Here is a 27,781-nt window from a genome sequence, read left to right as displayed (position 1 = left end):
TCTCATAAGATAACTTTCAATATCCATCTTAGTGTGTTTGGTATATGTGGCAAGGTTTGGTAGCCAGAGGGGCTGCAGGGGTGGCCTCTGTGAGAAGAGATCACCCCTGCAGGGTGGGGAGCTGCCTTGTGCCAGATACAGCCAGCGCCAGCAGGCTCTGCAACAGCCCCACTGCAGGCCAAAACTGAGCCCATGAGCAAAGTCAGTGACGCCTCTGTGAAAACATATGTAAGAAGGGGCAAAACTGCTGGAGAGAGAAGAGGAGGGAACAAAAAGAGTGAGAAACAACAGAGGGAACTCCAAGGTCAGAGAAGGAGGAGGTGCTCCAGGCACTGGAGCCGATACTCCCTGCAGTCTGTGGAGGACCGACGCCAAACAGATAGATATTCCCGAAGGACTGCAGCCTGTGAAGAACCTATGCCAGAACAGAGCTTTAAACTAGACTCAGCAGGGGAAGGGGATGCAATTTTGAGCAAGAGAGAAGAGTCAGGGCCTGCTGATGCATTAGAAAACAATAGGGAAACACCTGAGAAATGCCACAAAGGAATCGAATCGGGACTTGATCCTCCAAAAGGGTGACAGGGTCAACAGCCCAACTGAAGTGCCTCTATACCAATACACACAGCACGGGTAACAAACAGAAGGAGTTGGAAGCCACTGTGCAGAAGGAGAAGAAGGGAGTTGGCAGTTCTTTAAGGACATTTTTCTTAGAGCACAAGAATTCTCAGTTCCTATGCATAAGAAATCAGGCAAGGAAGGCAGAAGACCAGCATGGGTGAGTAAGGACCTTCTGGTCGAGCTGAAGCACAAGAAGGAAATGCATAGGCAGTGAAAGCAGGGATGCTGCCTGGGTGTGTAGGGATGGGATCAGGAAAGCTAAGGCACAGCTGGAGCTGAATTTGGCAAGTGTGGCACAATGGACTTGCCCAGACTTGCCAAGGCTGATCTTGCAAGAGGCGGCAAAGGCAGCAAACACTGAAATCACTGTGACTTTGCAAAAGGGAGAAGTTCAACTCGAACAACTTTATCTGATAAGACAGATGGATCGGGTAGTGGTCTAACACATAAATCAGCCGAATGACAGCTGGGATGAGGCGGAGGCCTCACAGCCTGATGTTGCTGCAGTTAAGAACAGAAACACCCCCAAAAGCACGTACTGAGTTCCCCACCCTAACCACTGAGTCCTGCTTCTGATGACACAGCAGACCTTGCCAAGAGCCAATCAACACGTACTAATTGACTTAATCCTACCTCACCAAGAGGCACCAGAGAGTTTTCAAAAGTGTAAAATTGGCACCTGAATACCCTTTCTTTGGGGGAGGACCATCTTACCTGATGGATGGGTCGACGGACATGTGCCTCTCTTCCCCCCTAAGAAGGGGTGCATTTTTGGTAGGAGTCACGCATCTGTGACTTTGTCAAATGTTAACTATTAACTCAAGTTTCAATTGGTACATCTTATATACATATATCATCATTGTTAACCAGTTGTAACCATCTAGTGCTAACACAGCAAGTGAATTTATCAATGGTCATTATGAACTTGGTTTTATCTGTTGTTTTAAATAAATTACCTACTGTTTCAGCATTGTGAAATTATCTCGGTGAGAATCCTGTGAGGGTCTCTGACAGGCATTGCGAACCTGTCTAAACTGCACTGGTGACAGCCCTATCTCTGACTGGTGGCTGACTCATATACATATTTCCACATAATCCTTTAGACATGAACTGCTGTCCAAGTCTGGGACTAGGGATGGATCTAAACTGCACCCAGACTTCCCCTCTGAGGAGGAGCTTAGAAAGCGAGGGGGATCCATCCTGAACCTCGTGACTCAACGGGAGGGCATCTCTCAGCCACCTATCAGAGCCATACCTATTTACATGACAGGAAGGGATGTGAAGAATCATAAGAAGGGCTGGCTTCTACAGGTGTGTTGGTCAGAAAAAGACGACTAAAGAAAACAGACAGCTTCCCCATCCCCCTCTGATAAATAAGACAGGAGATCTAGTGACAATCAACACGGGGAAGGCTGAGGTACTCAATGACTTTTTCCCTTCTTTTTCACTGGCAATCACTCTTCCCACATCTCTCAGGTCCTTGAACCTCAAGGCAGGGTCTGGAGGAACAAAGTCCCTCCCATCATATGAAACAATCCAGTTTGAGACCACCTGAGGAACCTGAACATACACAAGTCCAGGGGGCCCAGGGTCCTAAGGGAACCGGCAGATGTAATTGCTAAGCCACTGTCCATCATATTTGAAAAGTCACAGCAGTCAAGCGATGTCCCCAGTGACTGGGGAAAGGGAATATAACACCCATTTTTAAAAAGGCAGACCTTGGGACTGATTTGTGGAAACAAACCCTATAACCCAAAATGAGTTATAAAGCAGGTATGTTTATTTTCAGCGCTGTCCAAATGGAAACCAGTAACAAGTGGTGTCCCTCAAGGGTCTGTACTGGGACCAATACTGCTTAATATCTTCATTGATGACATAACTAGTGGGATTGAGTGCACCCTCAGCAAGTTTGCAGGCGACACAAAGCTGAGTGGCACAGCTGATACTCTAGAGGGAAGGGATGCCATCCAGAGGGATCTTGACAGGCTGGAGAAGTGGGCCCATGCGAACCTCATGAAGTTCCACAAGACCAATTGCAAGGTCCCGCACCTGGGTCAGGGCAGTCTCCAGTATCAGTACAGAGTGGAGGATGAATGGATTGAGAGCAGTCCTGCAGAGAAGGACTCTCCCTCTACTCCACTCTCGAGAGACCTGACCTGGAGTACTGCACCAAGCTCTGGGGTTCCCGGTACAAGAAAGACAAGGACCTGTTAGACCCGTTCAAGAGGAGGGCCACAAAAATGATCAGAGGGCTGGAACACCTCTCCAACGAAGAAAGGATGAGAGTGTTGGGGTTCTTTGGCCTGGAGAAGAGAAGGCTCCAGCGAGACCTTATTGTGTCCTTTCAATACTTAAAGGGGGCTTGTAAGAACGATGGCGAGAGACTTTTTACCAGGGCCTGTAGCAACAGAACAAGGGGCAACAGTTTTAAATTAAAAAAGAGTGGATTTAGACTGGACATAAGGAAAAAAATTACAATGAGGATGCTGAGACACTGGAACAGGTTGCCCAGAGAAGTTGTGGTTGCCCCATCATTGGAAGTGTTCGAGGTCAGGTTGGGTGGGGCTTCGAGCAACCTGATCTAGTGAAAGATGTCTAGATTGTCTTTGAAGATCCCTTCCAACCTAAACCATTCTATGTTTCTGTGAAAAGGAAGGAGCAGCAGAGAGAAACCACTACGTACTTCCCATAAACATACACACACACACACACACACACAGAGCTCATTGGGACAGGTCAAGGAGTAGTGAAGTTCAGCCTGGGAAAGTGGGGAGAAAACTTGTTTTAATGTTTGTCTTTTTGTTTCTCACTATCTGAATATATTTTAATTGGCAATAAATTAAATTAATTTTCCCCAAGTTGTTTTTCCCATGACAGTAACTGGTAAGTGATGTACCATCTTTATGTCAACCCACAAGCTTTCTCATCCTATTTTCTCCCCCTGTCCTGCTGAGGAGGGGGAGTGAGTGAGTGGCTAGGTGGGATTTTGGCTGTTGGCAAAGGCTAACCCACCACTCTTAGCCCCTGTTTTTCACTTTCAAAGAGATCACAGAATCACAGAATCACAGAATCACAGAATCACACAAGGTTGGAAAGGACCCATTGGATCATCGAGTCCAACCGTTCCTAACACTCCCTAAACCATGTCCCTAAGTACTTCATCCACCCGTTCCTTAAACACCTCCAGGGAAGGCGACTCGACCACCTCCCTGGGCAGCCTGTTCCAGTACCCAATGACTCTTACTGTGAAGAATTTTTTTCTGATATCCAACCTGAACCTCCCCTGACGGAGCTTCAGGCCATTCCCTCTAGTCCTGTCCCCTGTCACTTGGGAGAAGAGGCCAGCTCCCTCCTCTCCACAACCTCCTTTCAGGTAGTTGTAGAGAGTAATAAGGTCTCCCCTCAGCCTCCTCTTCTCAAGGCTAAACAACCCCAGCTCTCTCAGCCGCTCCTCATAAGACCTGTTCTCCAGCCCCCTCACCAGCTTCGTTGCTCTTCTCTGGACACGCTCCAGAGCCTCAACATCCTTCTTGTGGTGAGGGGCCCAAATACTTAAAAATACTTATAGTTCCTATCATCTACAGGAAGCCACAAAACCTCACATGTGGCATCAGTGTTGCTTGTTCTGGAAATAATTCACATTGCAAATAGTGAGAACCTCAATAAGTACACACAATAAGAAAATTTGTGTAAACCATGAATTAAGGGAAGTTACAGAGTTTTATATAAACAACATTTAAAGAAATACTTAGGAAATCCAATTGGAACTATAAGATACTTTAAAAAGATTTTTTTCTGAAGCACTCTACTATATTTTAAAATATACCTCTATTTTATTCCATACATATTATCGGAATAAATTTGAGTAGTACTCTACACATAACTTGTACAAGTTATGAGAAATATACTTTGCATTGTCAATAAAGGGAGGAATTTTAAATATGTTATTCCATAATCTTGAGTGCAAATGGTTAAATCTTGGAATTAAGATGCTAGCAGGTTGGTTTTCAGCTTTACAGAAACTCTTATAACTGAGTTGAGAACCACTCCTTCAACTAATTGCTTCAGCCACAATAGTCATGTTCCCATATTATGTAAAAGATGAAATATTCTTCATCCATTCATGCTTACCGAGTTTATTCCACTGAACAGGTCTCCTGATCCTACATGAGCTGTGTGAACAAAGTTTGTTGGCTCCCCAATCATGCTTCGGTCAATCCGCCGTCGTCTTTTCTGAAAGGCAGGTAGAGAATCCATTTGATTGAGATTCATTTAAAAAAATCAATGCTTGACATACATGTAGAAGTTAACTGTCACACATGGGATATTTTCATAGAAGACAAAAGGCAGAGTCCAATGTGCTTAGTTTTCCCTTGGAGTATCTATAGCAGATTGTTAGACCAGCACTGATCTCACTCCTAACATTTAAACCAACTAAGCATTCACAAATAATCTTACTACATTTAACTATAACAATATCTGTAACATTGCACGTGGTGTTTAATATCTTCATCAAGGATATTGACAGCGAGACTTTTTTTTCGTTTAACCAGCAGGTCTCGACTCAGCCATGCCGGTCTCTTACCTTTCCTGCCTGATTTTCTATATACAGGGACTGAGCGCTCTTGCGCTTTATGGAAAGCTTCCTTAAATATTTTCCAGCTCTGTTCCGCTCCCTTGTCTCAGAGGACCATGTCCCAGGGGGTCCTACCTAGTAATTCCTTGAAGAGGTGGAAGTCTGCTTTCCTGAAATTTAGTGTCCTGACTATACTCCTCACCTGTTCCATATCCCTCTGGACCTTGAACTCCACCAATGCATGATCACTGCAGCCCAGGCTGCCTCCGATCCTAATGTCACTGATGAGTTCGCTTGTATTGGTGACCATAAGGTCAAGTATTGCATCTCTTCGAGTGGGGGTCTCTATCAGTTGGACTAAGAAATTATCCTCGGTGCACTCCAGGAGTCTCCTGGATTGCCTACAGCTTGCCATGCTACTTTTCCAGCATATGTCTGGGTGGTTGAAGTCCTGAAGTAGGATGAGAGCTTGCAAGCGTGAATCCTCCTGTAGCTGGAGGAAAAGACTTCATCGGTTGGCTCTCCTTGATCAGGTGGCCTGTAGTATACACCAACCACAAGGTTCCCATTGGTTTTTCCATCTTGACCCACAAGCTTTCAACCTGTTCGTGGCTACTCTTCAACGACAGCTCTTCACATTCTATCCCTTTCCTGAGATAGAGGGCAATGCCTCCACACCTCCTTCCTGGTCTGTCCCTTCCCTCCCTCTCTGAGAAAGGTGGCTCCTATCTGATACCTGAACATTATGACTAAAGTTATTTATAAATAGAGATTTTCTTATAAGGGAGTAATTTTTTTCCTCCCTACTTATATTGAAATAGTTTTCATTATTTCCATGAGTAACTTAAGAATAGTCTGTACTTCAAATTAAGCTCAAAATAAATTCATAGTCACAAAGGACCATCATATTATGAAAACGTGTTGCTTCTGATTGAAGTTTCAAAGAATATTATAAATGGTGGAGGAGGATTTCATAGACAAGGAAAGAGCAACAACTTTAGAAAATAAAAAATACACATCTCTGTACCAGATTTTTTAATTATTATTTTAAAACAACTATTTTGAGGGGAAAAAAGAATACTTCATAGCATATATAGAAAAATAACCAAGCAAACATACAGTTAGCTTAAAAAAAAGAACATGGTGCATAAAAGACAGATTTCCAACACCGAAATGTAACTTCAACAGAGACACTAGTATTATTCACAAAGTTAAGATACAAACTGCTTGTGAGCATAGGCAGTTTCAAAATGTTCCAGAAACATTACTATGTTCTCCGAGGGGATCTTATAGCGACCTTCCAGTACCTGAAGGGGGCCTACAGGAAAGCTGGAGAGGGACTATATATATATATATATATATATAATCTTTTGGACATAAAGCATTGACCAAGTCTGGGGATGTGTGGATCCAGCCGCACCTACACTCCTCTCTGAGAAGGAGTTTAGAAAGCAAGAGGGTCCTTTCTGAACCTCACGACTCAACGGGAGAGTCTCACTGACAGCTTTGTCTGACCCTGTCCATTGTGCAGTAAATAATCCTATGTACCTTGCTATCAAAGGTGACCTTGTATCAAGAGACGAGGAGAAGGCTGAGGTACTCAACAACTTTTTTTTGCCTCAGTCTTCACTGATAACTGCTCTCCTCACTCTTCCTGGGTCATGGGACAGCAAAATGGTGACCAGGGGGTAAACCCCCTCCCACAGGGGAGGATCAGGTTCATGACCACCTGAGGAACCTGAACATATAGAAGTCTATGGGACCTGATGAGATGCATCCCAGAGTCCTGAGTAAATTGGCAGATGTGGTTGCGAAGCCACTCTCCATGAAATCTGAAAAGTCGTGGCAATCAGGAGAAGTCCCTGGTGACTGGAAGAAGGGTAACGTTGTGCCCATTTTTAAAAAGGGTGGAAAAGATGACCGTGAGAACTACCGACCTGTCAGCTTCACCTCTGTGACTGAGATCATGGAACAGATCCTCCTAGAAGCTATGCTAAAGCAGATGGAGGACATGGAGGTGATTAATGGCAGCCAGCATGGCTTCACCAGGGGCAAATCCTGCATGACCAACTTCGTGGCTTTCTATGATGAGGTAACTGCAGCAGTGGATATATGTAAACCTACGGATGTGATTGGCTCGAAGATCCGTGACAAGTGGTGTCCCTCAGGGGTCCGTACTGGGACCAGTGCTGTTTAATATCTTCATCAATGATATTGACAGCGAGACTGAGTGCACCCTCAGCAAGTTTGCAGATGACACCAAGCTGAGTGGTGCAGCTGCCACAGTGGAAGGATAGGATGTCATTCAGAGGGACCTGCACAGGCTGGAGAAGTGGGCCTGTGAGAACCTCATGAGGTTCAAGAAAGCCAAGCGCAAGTGAAATCGGGGCAATCCCCGTTTTCAGTACACAATAGGGGATGATGTAATTGAGAGCAGCCCTGCAGAGAAGGACTTGGGGGTGCTGGTTGATGAGAAGCTCGACATGAGCCTAATGTCCCTGTGCGCTCGCAGCCCATAAGGCCAACCGTACCCTGGGCAGCATCAAAAGAAGCATGGCCAGCAGGTAGAGGGAAGTGATTCTGCCCCTCTATTCCTCTCTTGTGAGACCTCATCTGGAATACTGTGTCCAGTTCTGGAATCCTCAATGTAAGAGGGATATGGAACTGTTGGAACGGGTCCAGAGGAGGGCTACAAAGATGATCGGAGGGCTGGAGCACCTCCCATACGAGGACAGGCTGAGAGAGCTGGACTTGTTCAATCTGGAGAAGAGGAGGCTCCGAGGAGATCTTATAGCGACTTTCCAGTACCTGAAGGGGGCCTACAGGAAAGCTGGAGAGGGAGTGTTCATAAAGGCTCGTGATGATAGGACAAGGGGAACAGATATAAACTGGAGAGGGGCAGATTTAGAATAGACGTAAGAAATAATTTCTTCACCGTGAGAGTGGTGAGACACTAGAACAGGTTGCCAAGGGAAGTTGTGAATGCCCCATCCCTGGAGGTGTTCAAGACCAGGTTGGATGGGGCCTTGGGCAGCCTGATCTAGTGGGGTGTCCCTGCCCATGACAGGGGGGTTGGAACTAGATGATCTTTAATGTCTCTTCCAACCCAAACTATTTTATGATTCTATGATAATAACTCCTTTTTGCTTTGACTTTATGAGAGCAAGTAAAGACTGACTAAATCATAATGTATTGTGGGATGTGCTTGTTCCAGTGACCTACCTCAGTCAACTGAATGAACAGTTTTCCAAAGAAGCTTTCCACATTCAACCAAAAGTTGAACCATGTTATTAAGGACATTGTCCAAATGCCTCTTAAACACTGACAAGCTTGGGACATCGACCACCTCTCTAGGAAGCCTGTTCCGGTGTTTGACCATCCTCTTCGTAAAGAAATGCTTCCTAATGTCCAGTCTAAACCTCCCCTGGCACAACTTTGAATGATTCCCATGCGTCCTACCACTGGATCCCAGGGAGAAGATATCAGCACCTCCCTCTCCACTTCCCCTCCTCAGGAAGCTGTAGAGAGCAATGAGGTCACCCCTCAGGTCTCCCTTTCTCCAAATTGGACAAACTCAAGTCCTTATCCGCTTCTCATAGGGCATGCCTTCCAGCCCCTTCACCAACTTTGTTGCCCTCTTCTGGACACGTTCCAGTATCTTAACATCCTTCTTAAATTGCAGGGCCCAGAACTGCACACAGTACTCAAGGTGAGGTCGCACCAACGCTGACTACAGCAGGATAATCGGCTCTTTTGACCAGCTGATTATACTGTGTTTGATGCATCCCACATTTGCCCTCTTGGCTGCCAGGGCACACAGTTGCCTCCTATTGAGCCTGCTGTCAACCAGCACCCCCAGATCCCTTTCTGCAGGGCTGCTCTCCAGCCTCTCCTCTCCCAGTCTATACTAGTGCCCAGTGTTACTCCATCCTAGAATACGGCATTTGTTCTTGTTAAATTTCATCCCATTAATCATAGCCCAATGCTCCAATTTATCCAGATCCTTCTGCAAGGCCTCTTGTCCCTCGAGAGAGTCAACAGCAACTCCCAGTTTGGTATCATTGGCAAACTTGCTAACAGTGCATTCAACTCCTGCATCCAGATCACCGATAAAAATATTGAACAGAACTGGCCCTGGAATTGAGCCCTGGAGAACACCGCTGGTGACTGGTCTCCAGCCAGATGTAGCCCCATCCACTACAACCCTCCGAGCTCTGCCCTTCAGCCAGTTCTTCAACCAGCACACCGTGAACCTGCTCATCTCACTGTTGGACAACTTGTCCAGAAGGATGCTGTGAGAAATGCATGACAAGTTAAGCATGCAAGATGATGCAGCATCAGATGTTCCAGTACGTATTTTAGGATTGCTTAGATGCTGAGCTGTTCTGGTTTGAGCTAAAGTAGAATCAGTTTTCTAACTTCAGGCAAGTCTCTTCTAAGTAACTTCATTTTCTGAAAGTTAACTGCGTGTTTTTCAGACAGCGTTTCTCTTTAGAAGTGATAACACAAGGCATTGGTATGCAGAAAGGCCATTGCTTATACTTATACCTATAGTAAGCAAGACCACCCTCGAGCTGATAGAATGCCATAAGTGAAAGAATTGAAAAAGAGTTGCACCTGCAGGGAGGAGCAGACAGGACAGGTGACCCCAAACTGACCAACAGAGTATTCCATCCCATAGACATCATACTCCGTGTAAAAATGAGAGATCATGAGGGTCTCACCCTCTTCTTCAACGGCCGATGTCCAATGAGGACCTCGTCTGTCTGTTTGCCCCGAATTCATGCATTCCTGAATCCAGTTCCTGAGTCCAGCTCCCTCCTGTCGCTGACTCTTCCCTGTGCCTGCCCTGCAGCATCTGTGGTGATGCAGTCATCAGGGGTGGGGGCGCAATTTCTTATATTTGTATATATTTTATTATTTTCTTATTAATAGCATTTTAAATTTTATTGTCATTATTGCTATCATTATGACATTAAAGCTGTTTTAGTTTTAGTTTCCAACCCACAAGTCTTTTCCTCTCGTTTCCCTTTCCCCTTTCCCTGTGGGTGGAGGGAGGAATGGAATTGGGAGCTCAATTGCTTGGTTTTAGCTGCCGAAATTGGGACGGGTCGGGGCTAAATCGTGACATGAGCCCACACGTAACACAAACTTATTTGTTCACTTTTACACTTCTAAATACAGTCTGAGTGAAAAGCAGTTCAGGAACAGTGCCAATAGCACCTTACTCCTTCATTAGCTGCACTAAGAAGATAGACAAGTTTTGTTAAGGACAAAACCTCAGATATTTTCATTATTCAGAATTCACCATCAGTCTCAAAGTAAGATTAAAAACATATCACACATTCATTTTCAGAGGCACTTTTGGCTTCTCATAATGTTCAGAAAGTCTTTCCTCCTTCTTTTCTACCTCTTTGACAAGGCTATAACCTGTTTTGCAGGTTCTGCAACAGGAAGATGAAAAAAGAGAACAAAACCTTCAACCAGCACACCATGAACCTGCTCATCTCACAGCTGGACATCTTGTCCAAAAGGATGCTGTGAGGGACAGTATCAAAAGTCTTCCTAAAATCCAAGAAAACTACATCCACTGCCTTCCCTTCATCCACCAGGCAGACGATCTTATCGTAGAAGGAGATCAAATTAGGTAAACAGGACTTTCCCTCTGTGAACCCATGTTGACTGTGCCTGAGGACTGCATTATTCTTTAAATGCCTTTCAATTGCACCCAGCATGATCTTCATAATTTTTCCAGGAAGTGAGGTTAGACTCACAGGTCTGCAGGTTCCCGGATGGGTCTTCCTTCACACCCTTCTTGTAAATTGGAATAACATTGACTAGCTTCCAGTCAGCATGGACCTCCCCTGACTCCGAAGACCTTTTGATCGAGGGGGGTCATGCCGTAACATCCGCTAGCTCCTTCAGTACTCTGGGATGAATCCTATTCATTCCCATGGACCTGTGAACTTTCAGCTGATACATCTGGTGCCTTATAATTTCAGTGTCCACAAATGGAAAGTCACTGTTCCCACACTCGTGGTCCTCCAACTCAGGGGACCAGGCAGCCCAAGGTCTATCAGTTTTATTAAAGGCTGAGGCAAAGAAAGCATTGAATGCCTCTGCTTTTTCTTCATCCCTATTTGTCAGGTGACCATCTTCAACAAGTATTGGTCCAATGTTTTCTTTAGACCTCCTCTTGCTATTAACATATTTTAAAACGCCCTTCTTGCTATCTGACACAACACTGGCCAGTTTCAACTCCAGTTGGGCCTTGGCCTTGTGTGTCTTCTCCCTGCATAAACAAACCACAGCTCTGCAATCCTCCTGTGAAGCCTGACCTCGCTTCCAGAGATCATAGTTTCTTTTTCCTCTTGATCTCCACAAGGAGTTCCCCGTTCAGCCAAGCTGGTCTTCTGCCCTGCTTGCTTGACTTACAACTTAGTGGAATTGCCTGCTCCTGTGCTTCTAAAAGATGGCTCTTAAAGACTGACCAGCACTCATGGACTCGTAAGCCCTCAAAAGCAGATTACCAGGGGACTCTGCTAAGTAGCTCCCTGAATAGCTTAAAGTTTGCTCTCCTGGAGTCCAGGGTTGCAACTCTGCTGTCCTTTTTTCTTGTTACACTGAAAATTTTAAACTCAACCATTTCATGATCACTGTGGCCAAGACAGCCACCTACCATCGCATCCCCCACAAGTCCTTCTCTGTTCACAAACAGCAAGTCTAGGAGGGCATTTTTCCTAGTTGGCTCACTGAGTACTTGTGACAAGAAGTTCTCTCCTACAAACTTCAAGAATTTCCAAGACGTGCTTGTCACAGCAGTATGATATTCCCAGCTGATGTCTGGGAAGTTGAAATCTCCCATAAGGACCAGAGCTACTGATCCAGAGACTTCTCCTATTGCCTACGGAGTAACTCATCAGTACTTGCATCCTGGCTGGATGATCGGTAGTAGACACCTACTACAACATCTGCTTTATTTCCCATCTCCCTAATCCTCACCCAGAGGCTCTCAACCATATCATCACTAACCATAAAAGCTGTACAATCAAACCTCTCCCTTATATACAGTGCAACACCTCTATCTCACCTGCCCTGCCTATCCCTCCTGAACAGCCTGTAGCCCTCCATCCCAGCACTCCAGTCATTCCACCAAGTCTCACTAATGTCAATGACATCATAGTTCTGGGAGTTGACCAACACTTCCAGTTCATCCTGCTTGTTTCTCATACTGTGTGCACTGGGGTACAAGCATTTCAGATGTGCTCCTGAGTGCTCTGTGCTCCCAGGAGCCACTGTAAATGTTCCCACTAGTATTACCACACTCAGGCAATGCCATGCCAACCCTTGGCTTACCTACTGCAATCCTGCTAGCATCCCTCTTTCCCTCATTGAATCTAGTTTAAAGCTCTCTTGATTACTTCCAGCAGCTTACGCCAAAAGACACATTTTTCCCCATTGGGAATTCTTTATTAAAATTCTTTATTAAAAATAATTTGATATTTTCAAACTCCATAAAGACAAAACCAATTCTTTCAGCTGTACAGGAGATGGCAAAGAGTACCAAGATATCATACCTAGCCTCTTTCAGTTTGTTACTCAGGACACAGTCAGACAAACTATTCTGGATATATCTGGATTCAGTGGGTAGTCTCTTGCTGGTTCATTCCCAGCCCTTCTTCTGCCTCAAGTTACCTTCTCAGTTGTGTCCATTTCACTGTCATTTGACAATTTTCTGAGAAATAAAGTTTTAAGACTTGGGCTGTTTCACAGCACCAGACAAACAGGTAAATTGGTGAGATCTGGAGCACTTTCCCTGCCAAATAAGTAGGAAGGCTAGTGGGAAGAGCCATCAGGCACCCAGTTTGCTGTAGGCAGACCAGCCTGCCCTGTAAGGCAAGACCTGGAGCAGAAACTCTGCTCTGTTTCCTTCCCCACACTCAGCTTCTTGGCCCCTGGGTAAGCATATCTGCAATTAGCTTCAAGAACTACTCAGTTTAGTACAGATAAGTGACAGGTTTTTTTAAAAGCCGGAGGAAATAACAGATGGATACTTAGATTACTAACATTTCCTCTTTACTCCTCAGTAAAAAACTAATTCACCTACAGCACATTTTACTCATTTATTCTGATTGCAAAATTGCTTCAGCCAGTTGGCTTCCATGTACCCATGCATCTCCTCCTGTTAATTCTCTTCCCTAAAACCACTGCTTTTTATTTGCTATTAAGTATATTTTGCACTAGAAACACCCTTCCTATTCTCTTCCTAAAACATACTAAATTTGTGTCACATAATAAAAATTATATTCATTGAGAGGCAGAACTACTACATGAAATTTACAGTCATGTCAGCTATTCAACACGACCTACTTGAAAATTAATCAGAACTGTATTTTTTCCTTCTAAAAACATAAGCTTAGGGGGAAAAATACAACAAAAGACACTAAGAGTCACATGAAAGGAAATGAACTTTCAGGCTCCAATCTCAGTTCACCTAAGTGCATCTAACAGCAAAGATGGTATAGACTGCCACTGACATTTCTCACCGTGTTGCAGTTCTCAATGCTACATCTGCTACACTGATACTTACTTTGCTTAACATGCAAAAACCCTGCAGCATAAAAAAATAAGCCATTCTAAGCAGTAGAGTGCACACTGTTGTAAGTCTGCTTTATGTTTCTGTGTAGGGCAATAAGGAAGATTTGAATAGTGTGACATTTTTGTTCAATTTACCTTAGAATCATAGAATGGTTTGGGTTGGAAGGTACCTTAAAGATCATCCAGTTCCAACCCCCCTGCAACGGGCAGGGACACTTCCCAGTAGACCAGGCTACTCAAGGCCCCATCCAACCTGGCCTTGAACACTTCCAGGGATGGGACATCCACAACTTCCCTGGTCAATCTGTTCCAGCGCCTCACCACCCTCACTGTGAAGAATCTCTTCCTAATATCTAGTCTAAATCTTCCCCTCTCCAATTTAAAGCCATCTCTCCTTGTCCTACCCCTGCATGCCCTTGTAAACGGTCCGTCCCCAGTTTTCTTGTAGCCCCTTCAGGTACTGGAAGGCCACTATAAGGTCTCCCTGGAGCCTTCTCTTCTCCAGGTTGAACAAGCCCAACTCTCTCAGCCTGTCCTCATAGCAGAGGTGCTCCAGCCCTCTGATCATCTTTGTAGCCCTCCTCTGGACCCGTTCCAATGGTTCCTTCACAGTCATTGGTTTAATTGTTAATCTTGCTGGTGGTAGAATTTCTTTCTTGTACACTAAAACTTAACTCATAGCAAAGCTATCTGCTTCTCAATTTGAAGCAGTCCAAGAAACAATACCTTCTACCTCACTACCAGGTGTTCAGAAACAGATGTTGCCAATGCATTATCAGTCACAGTTCTTGCGCTATCTGGAACCTGAACTAGGGTCTTAGTTCATTAAGCACAAACATTAACAAACTCTCTGGCTCTTATCAGGCTTTTTCACAGGACTGACTGGAGAGTTCAGTTTTTAATTAGAGTGTAGCTTCAGAAGACTGAAGAAATGCCTGCATCTGAAAGTTCCTGAAACTGTTGTGTGGACCCATTTGTTAAAAGTTATAAGTTTGAATTAATTAAAATATAGAATTCTGACACAGAGGTTTCTTTAGCGGGGCAGGGACTGTATCTAGTTGAAGCCAGATAACAAGGACTGGTACAATGGACATGGGAAGGACCACCAGCTGGGACAGACAAGACCTGAAGATGGCCTAGGCTCTCTAAGAGCATGTGCAAGGAGGGAAGAAGGTGAAAAGTTCAACACGAGGAAGACAACTTGTCATGGCCTGGCATGAGTTGAATGGCTCAAAGCAGGTGTATGGACCCCAGCTTCAGTGCAAGGCCGGAAGTGCTGGAGAGCATGTCTGGACTTGCCTAGGGAGGAGGGACATGCCTGAGCCTGTTACCTGTCCCCCCCACCTGATCAGGTGAGGGGCGGGGTCAGAGAGTTTATAAAACACTGCAAAGGCCTGAAGCTCTCTCTGTGCAACTCTGTAATTTCGTCTCTGTTTGTTTGTTTATCTTGTCTCTCTTTGTTTGTCTGTTGTCTTTGTCTGTTTTCTCTCTCTCTCTCTCTCTCTCTCTCTCTGCAACTCTCTCTTTCTCTTTGTCTGTTTGTCCTTTGTCATGTCTGGTGTTTGTGTTGTGTGTGGACACTCACCATCTTCTGGACCCGCTGGACAAAGAAACACATGCTACTACATGTGGAACTCCAAAGGTGGTGACTCTCTCTCATCTCTTGCAACTATTTGTCTCTTGTAACTCTTTTATCCTTTCCTAGCTTTTTTCCTTTTCTTCTTTTCTCCTTTTCTCTTTGCAACACGTGCAGCTGCAGCAGGCAGTACCAGGCGGTTTTGATTTGATTTTGGGTGTGACTCCAGGAAACATTAGAGCTCTTGGTACTGTTTTGGGCTCAGTTAAGAGGTTGTTACACTGTTGCGAAGCGTTGCCACTGACAGGCTGTTTTGGTCACTTTTGAGGCTGCGGCTTTTCCTGTCTGTGCTCTGGCCCGTGGGGGTTTTCTGATCGTTTGAATCCAGTGTGATCGTTTGAATCCAGTGTAATCATTTGAATCCAGTGTTTTAAGGACACGCATCTTATTTAGTACAAGATAGTTAGGATTGGAAGGGACCTTTAAGATCATCTAGTTCCAACCCCACTGCCATGGGCAGGGACATCCCACTAGATCAGGCTGCCCAAGGCCCCATCCAACCTGGCCTTGAACACCGCCAGGGATGGGGCATCCACAACTTGCCTTGACAACCTGTTCTAGTGTCTCACTACTCTCATGGTGAAGAAATTCTTCCTAATGTCTAGTCTAAATCTGCCCCTCTCCAGTTTATACCCATTGCCCTTAGTCCTATCACTACAAGCCTTTGTGAACAGTCCCTCCCCAGCTTTCTTGTAGGCCCCTTTCAGGTATATGGAGGTCGCTATAAGGTCTCCCCAGAGCCTTCTCTTTTCCAGGCTGAACAAGCCCAACTCTCTCAGCCTGTCCTCGTATGGGAGGTGCTCCAGCCCTCCGATCATCTTTGTAGCCCTCTTCTGGACCAGATGAGGTCTCACAAGAGAGGAATAGAGGGGCAGAATCACTTCCCTTGACCTGCTGGCCATACTTCTTTTGATGCAGCCCAGGATACGGTTGGCTTTTTGGGCTGCGAGCGCATATTGCCGGCTCATGTCAAGCTTCTCATTGGCCAGCACCCCCAAGTCCTTCTCTGCAGGGCTGCTCTCAATCACATCATCCCCCATCGTGTACTGAAAAGGGGGATTGCCCCAACCCAGGTGCAGGACCTTACACTTGGCCTTGTTGAACCTCATGAGGTTTGCACAGGCCCAATTCCCTAGCCTGTCCAGGTCCCTCTGGATGACATCCCGTCCTTCCGGTGTGGCAGCTACACCACTCAGCTTGGTGTCACCTGCAAACTTGCTGAGGGTGCACTCAGTCTCGCTGTCAATATCATTGATGAGGACATTAAACAGCACTGGTCCCAGTACGGACCCCTGAGGGACACCACTTGTCATGGATCTCCATCTGGACTTTGAGCCATTGACCACTGCTCCTTGAATGCAACCATCTGACCAGTTTCTTATCCACCATACTGTCTACCCATTCTGTACTGTGCAGGCAGTACAGGGGTGAATATTACTAAGATATTTTTTTTTTTTGTGAACAAATTCAGCAGATATTTATATTTACAATGTTTATGGGAAGAAATGCTGCATGAGGCACTAAATATGGTACAGTTTATGCTGTTACTTTTCCCCAGGTAAGCAAATAACCATTTCTATTTTAGATTGTGTTTATGCAAATTTACCGATTTCAATTTCTTAAACAATAACACCCTTCAGTCTCAGATAGGTCAAAGAAGAGTGGTGTAAAAATTAAGCCTGTGGTAAAACAGAACCAGGAAAAGCAGGATACCTGGTATTGGGTTTTTCAAAACATTTCCTCAGTGATTTTGAAGACGGAATATTGAGAAGTGATAACGTGTGTCTTTAAACTTTTTCACTTTTTTAGTTTTGCACCTGGGAAACAAAACCCCTCTGTCATGTTCTTAGTGGGGAAGCGTATATGCTTGCACATCAGCTTTGAAGGCACACTAGATTTATAGAATGCAATTAAAGTTTATTTGAATTGTTAGTACAGTATTTTGCAATTAACACTAAAACTTAAATTGATGTTTAAAATTGTCTAGCATGGTGTCACAGTTAGGGACCAAGGGTCACTTTTGAAGCTGTAATGTTTCTATTTCTACTTAAAAGCAGCTGGAGTATAAACCAAGTATATATTGTTTTTATAAAACAATGAGGTTTTTTTAAGCTTTTGAAAAGCTATATCGACTTCTTTTTCAGGAAGGTTTTTAATGTAGTTGCTGCAAATTATTTAGGACAAAGGAAGGTGAGGGAATTGCCAGAGGCTTGAAGTAGTAGGATTCCTTAATATAATTTTATATCATCTAGTTATCCAGTATTTGGGATCCTTTACAGAGGTAACTTGTAAATCCAGTAAGAATAACCACCATCATTTGGGGGAAATTCCTGGATGGTTATCACATGACACATTTTACAGATACCTTTAGGGGACTAGGACAGAGATAAAAATTACTGGAATAGAAAAAGATCAAAGACAGGAAGTGCTCCTTAGAAGTATGCTGTAGGCTGTAGATATCACTTATCTGGAAGGATGAAACTTTTTTGGACAGGGGTGGGTGGGACTGTACATTAAGCATAACAGTTGAAGAGAGGGATATGGCATGAACACCAGAGACAGTAAGAAAGATGTGAAATGGAGCACCACAGCCTTCTCATTTTCAAAAATTTTTTCTAATGCATTATTTCCAAATATTTGCAGTGAAAGAGGCTCTCGGAAGCTCTCTATAGTGCAACTATAAAGTGATAGCCTGTCTTTTACTAATTCCATATTGGACAATTCAGATTCTCCCCATTAAAGTGAGACATTTCATGTTGATTCATTTCTTCTTGTCCTAAATTATTTTGATATGGTATGCAACTGTCATCAATGTAAAATTTTGAAGCTATCAAGAAGCACATAGACCTAAATGACTTGAACAGCAGTTGTAGAAGGCTCCTCTATAGCCTGTGAATGGTGAATGAAGTTGCTAAGCCACTATCCATCATATTTGAGAAGTTGTGGCAGTCCGGTGAAGTCCCCGCTGACTGGAAAAGGGGAAATAACTTCCATTTTTAAAAAGGGAAAAAAAGGAAGACCCAGGGAACTACAGGCTGATCAGTCTCCCCTCTGTGCCTGGCAAAATCATGGAGCAGATCCTCCTGGAAACTTTGCTGAGGCACATGGTAACAGCCAGCATGGCTTCACTAAGGGCAAATCATGCCTGACGAATTTGGTGGCCTTCTACAATGGGACTACAGCATTGGTGGATATGTGAAGAGTAACTGGCATCATCTACCTGGACTTGTGCAAAGCATTTGATGCTGTCCCCCACAGCATTCTGGTCAATAAATTGGAGATACATGGATCTGATGGATAGACCAGTTGGTGGATAAGGAATTGGTTGGATGGTTGCACTAAGAAAGGTGTGGTCTCAATATCCAAGTGGAGACTGGTAATAAGTGGTGTTCCTCAGGGGTTGATATTGGGACCGATGTTGTTTAACATCTTTGTTGCAGACATATTGAGTGCACCCTCAGTTTGCTGATGACGTCCATCTGTGTGACATGGTCAACACGCTGGAGGGAAGGGATGACATCCAAAGGGACCTTGAAAGGTTTGAGAGGTAGGCCTGTGTGAACCTCAGTTCACCAAGGCCAAGTGCAAGTTCCTGCACCTGGGTCGGGGCAATCCCAAACACAAATACAGGCTGGGTGGAGAATGGATTGAGAGCAGCCCTGAAGAGAAGGACTTTGAGCTGCTAGTGGATGAGAAGCTCAACATGGCACAGCAACGTGTGCTTGCAGCCCAGAAAGCATAAACTGTACCACATTCAGTGCTTCATGCAGCATTTCTTGTAAATATTGTAAATATAAACATCTGCTGAATTTGTTCACAAAAAAAAAACTGTGGGACTTGCTTTCAGGATTTCAGATCTATGGGGGTTGAGGACACTCTAGTCGGCAACAAAGAACTTCTCGGAGTAACCTCCACCCCCCTGGAATGCGTCTTGGGAGCAAGGATTCCACTGATAATCCTTTCTGGATTTTGATTTGGTTGCCTGCTCATCAGTCAAAGGCAAAAGCCCTGCATGGTTTGGCTAGAAAGGTACCTAATTTGAGCTTGGGGTTAGAGTTCCCAATTTTGGTACATAATCATGATTTTGGTTTTAGTTTACTTGTGGTTTGTAATTGTCTGTGTGAAGGATTAGAGTCCTAATTTGTTTAAGTTTGGAAAACTGACATAGTTTGCTGATCTGTTCTGTGTGGGGAGTTTTTCCCTCGGCGCCAGTGCACGGAGCGTGGGGCTGCCGGCTTCTGCAGCCAAGCAGCCGCCCCCCCCCCCCCCGCCGCTGCACGGGCAGCACACAGAGAATTGGCCGAGCTGAAGAATGCCCTTGAGCGACCTTGAAGAAGCGGACAACAGAGGAACGTTGCCGGGAAAGCACCTACGACAAGTACCGTAAACAGCCGTAAACAGAAGAACAAAAGAGACAATTGTAGCCTTCTGATGCCCAAAGAAGGAATTGGGGCTGCGCGCGAACAGCGAGTGATCAGTTACCCGTTGACCAGTTGTTTTGAAGTTTGAGCGGGGGGGGGGGGGGTTGAACACGGGGACGACGACGACAGTTGTTTGTAACCAATCAGATAACGCCATGTTTTTTGAAATTTAGCAGAGTTGTATAAAAGCTGCCTGCTTTTATAATAAAGGGTCTTCTGTTAATACAAGTTCAGGAGTCTGTGCCTCAATCCCCTCAAATGGTGACCTCGCTGTGATCGAGGACAAAAAGCGCCACTCGCTTTAGACCCCGGGGCTAATCAATCGCCTGTTTCAGGAGATTCAGGTGAGCAGCTGAGAAACTTAAGAGAGATAGAGATGGGTTCTAATATGTCGACAGAGGAAAAAACGATAATAAGAATGTTGCAACATATTTAAAATAAACGAGAAGTTAAGCATGACAAGTATATGCTAGAATTATTATTAGAGTGGTTGAAGAAAAAGAATTTGCCTGCGAAATCACCACGTGTTTTTGATGTTGAGACATCCCAAGGAGGTGTCAGTGTTGTAAAGAAATCCCCTCAGGGTGTTTTTAATGCACTGGAAGCAATTAGGTGGGACCCCAGGGGTAAGCAACAAACGAAAATTTAATTAAATACTGTAATCAGTGGTGGCTGTTGTATAAATCAGATGAAGGAGAACGATGGCCTGTTAATCACAGAATCACTAGGTTGGAAAAGACCTCCTGGATCATCGAGTCCAACCATTCCTATCAACCACTAAACCATGCCCCTGAGTATCTCATCCACCCATCTTTTAAATAGCTCCAGGGATGGTGACTCAACCACCTCCCTGGGCAGCCTGTTCCAGCACCCAAGGACCCTTTCTGTGAAAAAATTTTATTGACGTCCAGCCTGAACCTCCCCTGGCGGAGCTTGAGGCTTGTCATTATCCCTTGTCCTGTCCCCTGTCACTTTGGAGAAGAGGCCAGCTCCCTCCTCTCCACAACCTCCTTTCAGGTAGTTGAAGAGAGCAATGAGGTCTCCCCTCAGCCTCCTCTCCTCAAGGCTAAACAACCCCAGCTCTCTCAGCCCCTCCTCATAAGACTTGTTCTCCAGCCCCTTCACCAGCTTCATTGCTCTTCTCTGGACACTCCAGAGCCTCAACATCCTTCTTGTGGTGAGGGGCCCAGAACTGAATACAGTATTCGAGGTGCGATCTCATCAGTACAGGGGCAGAATAACCTCCCTGGACCTGCTGGTCACGCCATTTCTGATACAAGCCAAGATGCCATTGGCCTTCTTGGCCACCTGGGCACACTGCTGGCTCATGTTCAGACGGCTGGGTCACTGAATTACAATACTTCATTGCAATTAACACTTTTTCTAAGAAGAGAACAAAAATGAGAGAAAATTATGTATTTGGATATGTTTTATACGTTGCAGAATCACCCAGCGCAGCAAAAAGAATGTGGTATTAAATTAGCGCCTAGTAATCTCCCTGTCTTAGCCTTGGAAAAAGATAAGGGAAAGGCTTTGAAAAGATGTTCTGCTTGTAGTATAGGGCAAAGATTTTTGAATCATAGAATCATTAGTTTGGAAAAGACCTTTGAGATCAAGAAGCCCAACCGTACCTGTCCACTACTAAATCATATACCTAAACACTTCATCTACACGTCTTTTAAATACCTCCAGGGATACTTACTCAGCCACCGCCCTGGGCAGCCAGTTCCAGTGTTGATAACCCTTTCAGTGAAGAAATTTTTCTTAATGTCTAATCTAAACTTCCCCTGATGCAGTTTGAGGCCATTCCCTCTAGTCCTATTACCTATCACTTGGGAGAAGAGACCAACACCCACCTCTCTACAACTTCCTTTCAGGTAGTTGTAGACAGTGACAAGTTCTCCTCTCAGCTTCCTCTTCTCCAGGCTAAACAACCCCAGTTCCCTCAGCCGCTCCTCATAAGACTTGTTCTCCAGCCCCTTCACCACAGTTTATGAGTAACAAAGTTTATGAATAACAAAAAGACAGTGAATTTGAGGATGTAACGGACTTATTGATTGCTCCTGGATGCAGTCTTGGAGGGTCTTGCAATGAGGGATCAGAAGTAGATGACAGAAAATGCCACTCGGGGTAGTAGATTGTTAATGGGAACAGAAGGTTTCAGTCCAATAGCAGGGCGAATGAGAGGTAAACAGGGAAAAGTTATACCAACTCCCTTATGTCAGGCTGTGGGAAATGCAGAACTGGTGATTATAAAAGTCCCCTTTTCTATTACCCATTTGAACAACTGGAAATTAGCAGCTGGAAATCATAGAGACAATTCAAATTGGACAGCTAGTGCTTTTGAGAGAATGATTAAAAAGCAAGGCTCTGACTGGAAAAACATTAAGGCACTAAAGGATGATGAGGATTCCTGGTATACTGATGGAAGTAGCTTTGTTCGACAAGGTACCCATAAAACTGGATATGCAGTAACTACTTAGGAACAAGATAACCAAATCCCAACCATTACCTGCAGGGACTTCGGCTCAGAAGGCTGAAATCATTGCCTTGACCAGAGCCTTAGAACTGGTAAAAAGGAAAAAGATAAGTATTTGGACAGATTCTAAATATAACTTTGGAGTTGTTCATACTCACAGATCGATCTGGAAGGAACGAGGGTTATTGACGGCACAAAGAAAACAGGTTGAACATGCTGAAGAAATATTTTGCCTACTGAAAGCAGTACAATTACCAACCAAAGTAGCCATCGTGCACTGTCAAGGACACCTGAGAGGTAACACTGACCAGGAAACAGATAATTGGCTGATTATGAGGCTAAACGGGCAGCAAAAAGAATGCAAGAAGAGTAAACTTTAGCTTTAATCCTAGATAATAAAGATGAAAATTTAGAAAATCAGAAAGATATTAGATACTCCAAGTCCTACCAGAAATTAATACAAGAACTTGGAGGACAAATCCCTTCCCAGAAGTGGGCACAATTAAAAGACGGCAGAACTATTATACCTGCCAGCTTGGTCTGGGAACTTGTAACATGATAAAACCCGCTGAGAACCAGACCCTTTACATAAAATCCTAAATCAGAAATGGATAGGGAGGAATTTATATATATTTATATACTCTGGTTCAGCAAGTGACTCAACAGTGTGAAATATGTTAAATTGAATACAATAAGGAATAAATAGATGAGGAAACATGCCTGGAAAGTGTTGGCAAATTTATTTTTCTGAACTCCCAAGAAAAGGCAGGTACAGATACTTGTTAGTATTCACAGATACCTTTTTCTGGATGGCCAGAGGCCTTTAGCAAACATCATGGATACACTACACCAGATTTAAAAGGGTCCTTAAGCCATGATGGAAGGCAGCTCTGACTGGACCTATGAAACTATGGATTCAACAAAGATGAATATTGATTACATTTGTTAATGTAATGTTATGTACAGGAACAGCAAAGTCTTGGGACCGAAATGCATATTTGCAACTGACTGCAAACATATCCAAAATGTTTAACCTGTCAAATTGTTGGCTATGTACAGCTCTTCCCAGAGATAGTATAGAAATACCCATGTTTGGGGTCGCATCTTCAAACTGGATGTGGGGACCACAAAACTGGACAAACACTTGCATTGCAGGTTATCTAACTCTACACCTATGTTGGGAGTTAGTGAACTTGAAAATACAATAGTTAATATCTCAGCAGAAATGGAAATCATAACTAATCGCATTGCAGATGCCCTCACAGCTATCCAAACTGAAGTGACTTCATTGAGCAAAGTGGTTTTACAAAATCAATGGGTTTAGATAGATCAACGGCGCAGATGGGAGGAGTATGTACCTTAATAAATACAAGTTGCTGCACTTACATTGACCAATCCGGAAAGGTGACAAAAGACATAGATGAAATCTGGAAACAAGACAAGGTTTTACACGAAGCAACACAAGATAGTACCTCTTTTGGTTTTACTGAACTTTGGGAAAAGCTTACCTCTTGGTTACCTAACTTTGCTTGGCTTAGACAATTGTTTGCTTTGATAGTTGCTTTAATGATTTTAGGATTTTTATTGTATTTTATGTCTAAATGTTTTATATGTTATACTAGAGGGGCTATTAATGATTATGAACAATGGGAAAAACATCAACTTCACCAGAAGACAGAATCGGGAAAATACTTTAAGAAGAGCCTCAATACAGAAAGCACCCTTTAAATAAGTAAAAGAGTTTACTAATAGTCTAGTAAAGGGGGAAGTGTGTTTCTGTGTGTCAAATAGGGAGAGAAAAAGAGATTAATAGTGATGCTAGAAGGGAACGCTTGTGGAAAAGGAGGATATAGGAAGGATAGAGGGGAAGGGACCAAGGCTGGAGCCCCTTACCACAGAAAGTCCGGGTACAATCAGGAGAAAATCAGTGAGCTTAATGTAAATAGGAAGGGCATTGGAAGTGGGAATGCCCTCTTTTGAATTAAGGTACCCTTCCAAATCCCCTATCCTCTGTAGAACAGTATTGAATGAGACCGGAGGAATTTTTTACAGAACTACTGGTTAAAATCAAGCTGGGGGAAGAGGAAATTGAATTTCTGGTGGACACCAAGGCTGCATATCTTGTACTGAATACTTTGAACGGATAATAATCTATGAAATAAAATATGAATATAATAAAATATAGGCATTATTCATGCAATGGGAGCCAGGGAAAGCTGACCGTTTTTTAAATCTTTGAAATCTAAATTAGGAAAACAGTGGGTAACTCATCAGTTTTTGTATTTGCCAGGCTCCTCAAGGCTGTTGTTAGGAAAGGATTTGCTTGAAAAATTAGAAGCTCAAATAAGATTTGGAGAAGGGGAAGTTGATGTTTATTTACTTGAATATAAATATATCGAAGCAACAGCTTTATTAGTACAGGATGTCAATGTTCAAGGAAAATAATCCCTCAAGACGTTGAAGAAGCAGAAATTCCGATTCATAGAATCATAGAATCACTAGGTTGGAAAGGACCCACTGGATCATTGAGTCCAAACATTCCTAACAATCCCTAAACCATACTCCTCAGCACCCCATCCACCCATCTCTTAAACACCTCCAGAGAAGGTGACTCAACCACCTCCCTGGGCAGCCTGTTCCAGTGCCCAATGACTCTTTCCATGAAATTTTTTTTCCTGATGTCCAGAATTGTATGGGCCAGAGAGATACCCGGGAGATCTAAAAGGGCGAAACCAGTGAGTGATCTTAAACGAGGAGCATTGCTGATAAGAATGGAACAATATCCTTTAAAGTCAGAAGCTCAGTGGGGACTAGTGCCTGTGATTCAAAAGTTTTTGAACTACAAACTGATAGTTGAATGCGAGTCAAAATATAATACACCAATTCTTCCAGTAAAAAAAAGCCAATGGTAAAGATTTCCATTTAGTGCAAGATCTTTGATCCATTAATCAAATTGTACAAGATATATACATCCCGTGGTGGCAAACCTGTATACCTTATTGACTACTTTAACTGAGAAACAAGGGTGGTTTACAGTACTAGATCTAAAAGATGCCTTTTTCTGCATCCCTCTTGAGAAAGAAACTCAGGAAATATTTACTTTTGAATGGGACAATCCTGAAACTGGTAGAAAAGCTCAGCATACCTGGTCTGTTCTACCTCAAAGATTTCAAAACAGTTCAACAATTTTGGGGAATCAATTAGCCAAAGAACTAGAAATATGAAAAAAGAAAATGATGGAGGAACAATATTACAGTATGTGGATGATATCCTCATTGCTACAACTGCTAGAGAAGTCTTTTAAACTTTTTGGGACTGAGTGGATACAGTTTCCAGAGAGAAGGCTCGGGTGGTACGAAGAACTGTGACTTACCTTGGATCTGAGATACAACAAGGACAGTGACAACTGGGGACGGAAAGAAAAAAAGCTATTTGCCAACTCCCAGAACCCCGGACAGTCCGTGAGTTAAGAACTTTTCTTGGGATTGTAGGATGGTGTTGGCTCTGAATTTCAAATCATGGACTGTTAGGAAAACCTTTATATGAGATATTAAAGACGTCTACCTCAAGCACCTGGATTGGACTGACAACAGCAGGGCAGCCTACAAATCTTTGAAATTGTCTTTAATGAAAGCACCAGCACTTGGGCTCCTGGACTTAACAAAATCTTTTGAGCTTTTCACTCATGAGAGATGTGGGACAGCCCTGGGAGTGCTATCATAGTTTCTGGGAGAGCAGAGACGTGCGGTGGCCTATCTCTCAAAACAGATGGACAATGTCAGCCAAGGATGGTCAGGCTGCCTAAAACTCTAAAACGAGTCTTAAGAGTTTATTTGCTGACATTTTTGACATCACTTTCCCCCTTGCCCACTCTCTTACTCTCTTTTTTGCCCTCACCTTCCCTCATCCCCTCTCACTCACCGTCATGCCTTTCCTCTTCCTCGCTCTCCTGCTTGCCCTCGCCCTCCCTCACTCTCACCCCTTGCCTGTCCTCGCCCTCCCACTCACTCACTTGCTCACCCATCCTCCCTTCTTGCTCCTGCTCTCTTGTCCCCACTCAATCCTCCACTAGTTCCAGCCTTCCCTCTTGCATCCTCGCTAGCACTTGTTCCCTCCCTCAATCTCCTGCTACTGCACTTTCTCCCACTGCATGCTCACTTTCCTGCTCACTCTTGCTCTCACTCATTCTTGATCTCTCATCCGCGCTCCTCTGCTCGTGCATTCACTCATTCTCCTGCCCACACTCACTCTCCTGCTCTCGCTTCTGCTTGCTGTCTAGCTCTCGCTCTCTTGATCTCTCGTGCCCTCGCATGTGCCCGCGCTCTCCCGTGCTCCTGCTCCCCCTTGTTTGTACTCGCACTCCCTCGCCCTCTTTCTCTCTCTTCCTTCCCCTCCCCCTTGCACTCCTCCCTTCCCCTTGCGCTCCTCCCCGTGTCTGCTGCATGCTCTCGCACCCCCTCTCACACCCCCTCTCTCCCTCCCCCTCACTCCCTCTCCAACTCACCTGCTTCTAGGTCAGTCTCATTCCCACTCACTCACTCTTACCCGCTCTCCCTAGGTTGCGTTTGTTCTCTCCCGCCTGCCTTTTCTCTGACTTCATTTAAATGAATGCTGAGAAAGGCAGAGGAGGAATTAATGTTAACCTATATTTCTTAACAGCAATATTTCTTTCCTTCACTATTGTCCAGCCACACAGGAAAATAAAACATAAACGATATCAGACGTCATGACATTTCCAGATTTCCACCTGCTTTTTGGCAGATCTTAGAGCAACAGTTTAGGTCCTCCTCACTCTCACCCTCCCCTTTCTTTCTCCCTCCCTACAGTTCAAACATGTAAAGGCTCAAAGACTTCAGACAGATTTAAGATTAAGGACAGGAAAATGTTTCTATGACAGTCTAGATCAGACTATCTTCTTTCACAACTAAACCAAGACGGTTGTTAATTCCTTAATTCTCACTGGGCTTAGTCCGACAGCACTCATTAAGAAGCTAAAACAACAAAAAAATTGAACAATGTATTGAATTATACACAAAACCAATGAGTTCCAATACTCATACTTACGGGCTGAGGCTGTTCTGCAATACAGCAGTTGAAACACAACCAGAACTCACTCATTGTTTACAGTCTGAAGTGCAAACTCAGATGAAAAGCAGAATTCAGTCTCTGCAAAAGTGTCTCCAGGTAGCAAGTTCTTTAAATATATTTATTTATAATGGTTCCAGTGTGAAAATTTTCTCTGTTGAGCTTTTCTCCAAAAAAAGAGTCAGTCCCAGGATAAACAGGTTGAAGATAATTTAATTTGGAGTCTATTCTGGAGTCTCCTTTCAGAAGACTGGTCCCAGCACCACACAAGTGTTACATATGCTTCTTTGATCCCTAGCGTTATGTGAACCTGAAAAGAAAGAAGTACATTATATCAGAAAGAAAGAAGATACAGAATCTCATACTCG

The 27,781-nt window shown here is 44.0% G+C and overlaps 1 protein-coding gene across 1 annotated transcript in view; it reads right to left on the bottom strand.

The window, feature by feature from the left end:
- LOC128850285 (CDC42 small effector protein 2-like) overlaps window positions 1–27,446 on the bottom strand; it is a 37,001-nt gene extending 9,555 nt beyond the window's left edge. Inside the window, exons 1-2 of the mRNA XM_054053309.1 lie at window positions 27,393–27,446; window positions 4,750–4,851 (exon numbers count right to left, since the gene is read on the bottom strand). Coding sequence (XP_053909284.1) covers window positions 4,750–4,851; window positions 27,393–27,446 — 156 coding nt within the window. The remainder of the gene's footprint in view (window positions 1–4,749; window positions 4,852–27,392) is intronic.
- Between the last annotated feature and the right edge of the window lie 335 nt (window positions 27,447–27,781).

This window comes from Cuculus canorus, chromosome W, assembly GCF_017976375.1.
Source record: "Cuculus canorus isolate bCucCan1 chromosome W, bCucCan1.pri, whole genome shotgun sequence".
Lineage (NCBI taxonomy): Eukaryota > Metazoa > Chordata > Aves > Cuculiformes > Cuculidae > Cuculus > Cuculus canorus.
The sequence above is the reverse complement of the archived record's forward strand: the minus strand, read 5'-3'. Positions and strand labels throughout refer to the sequence as shown.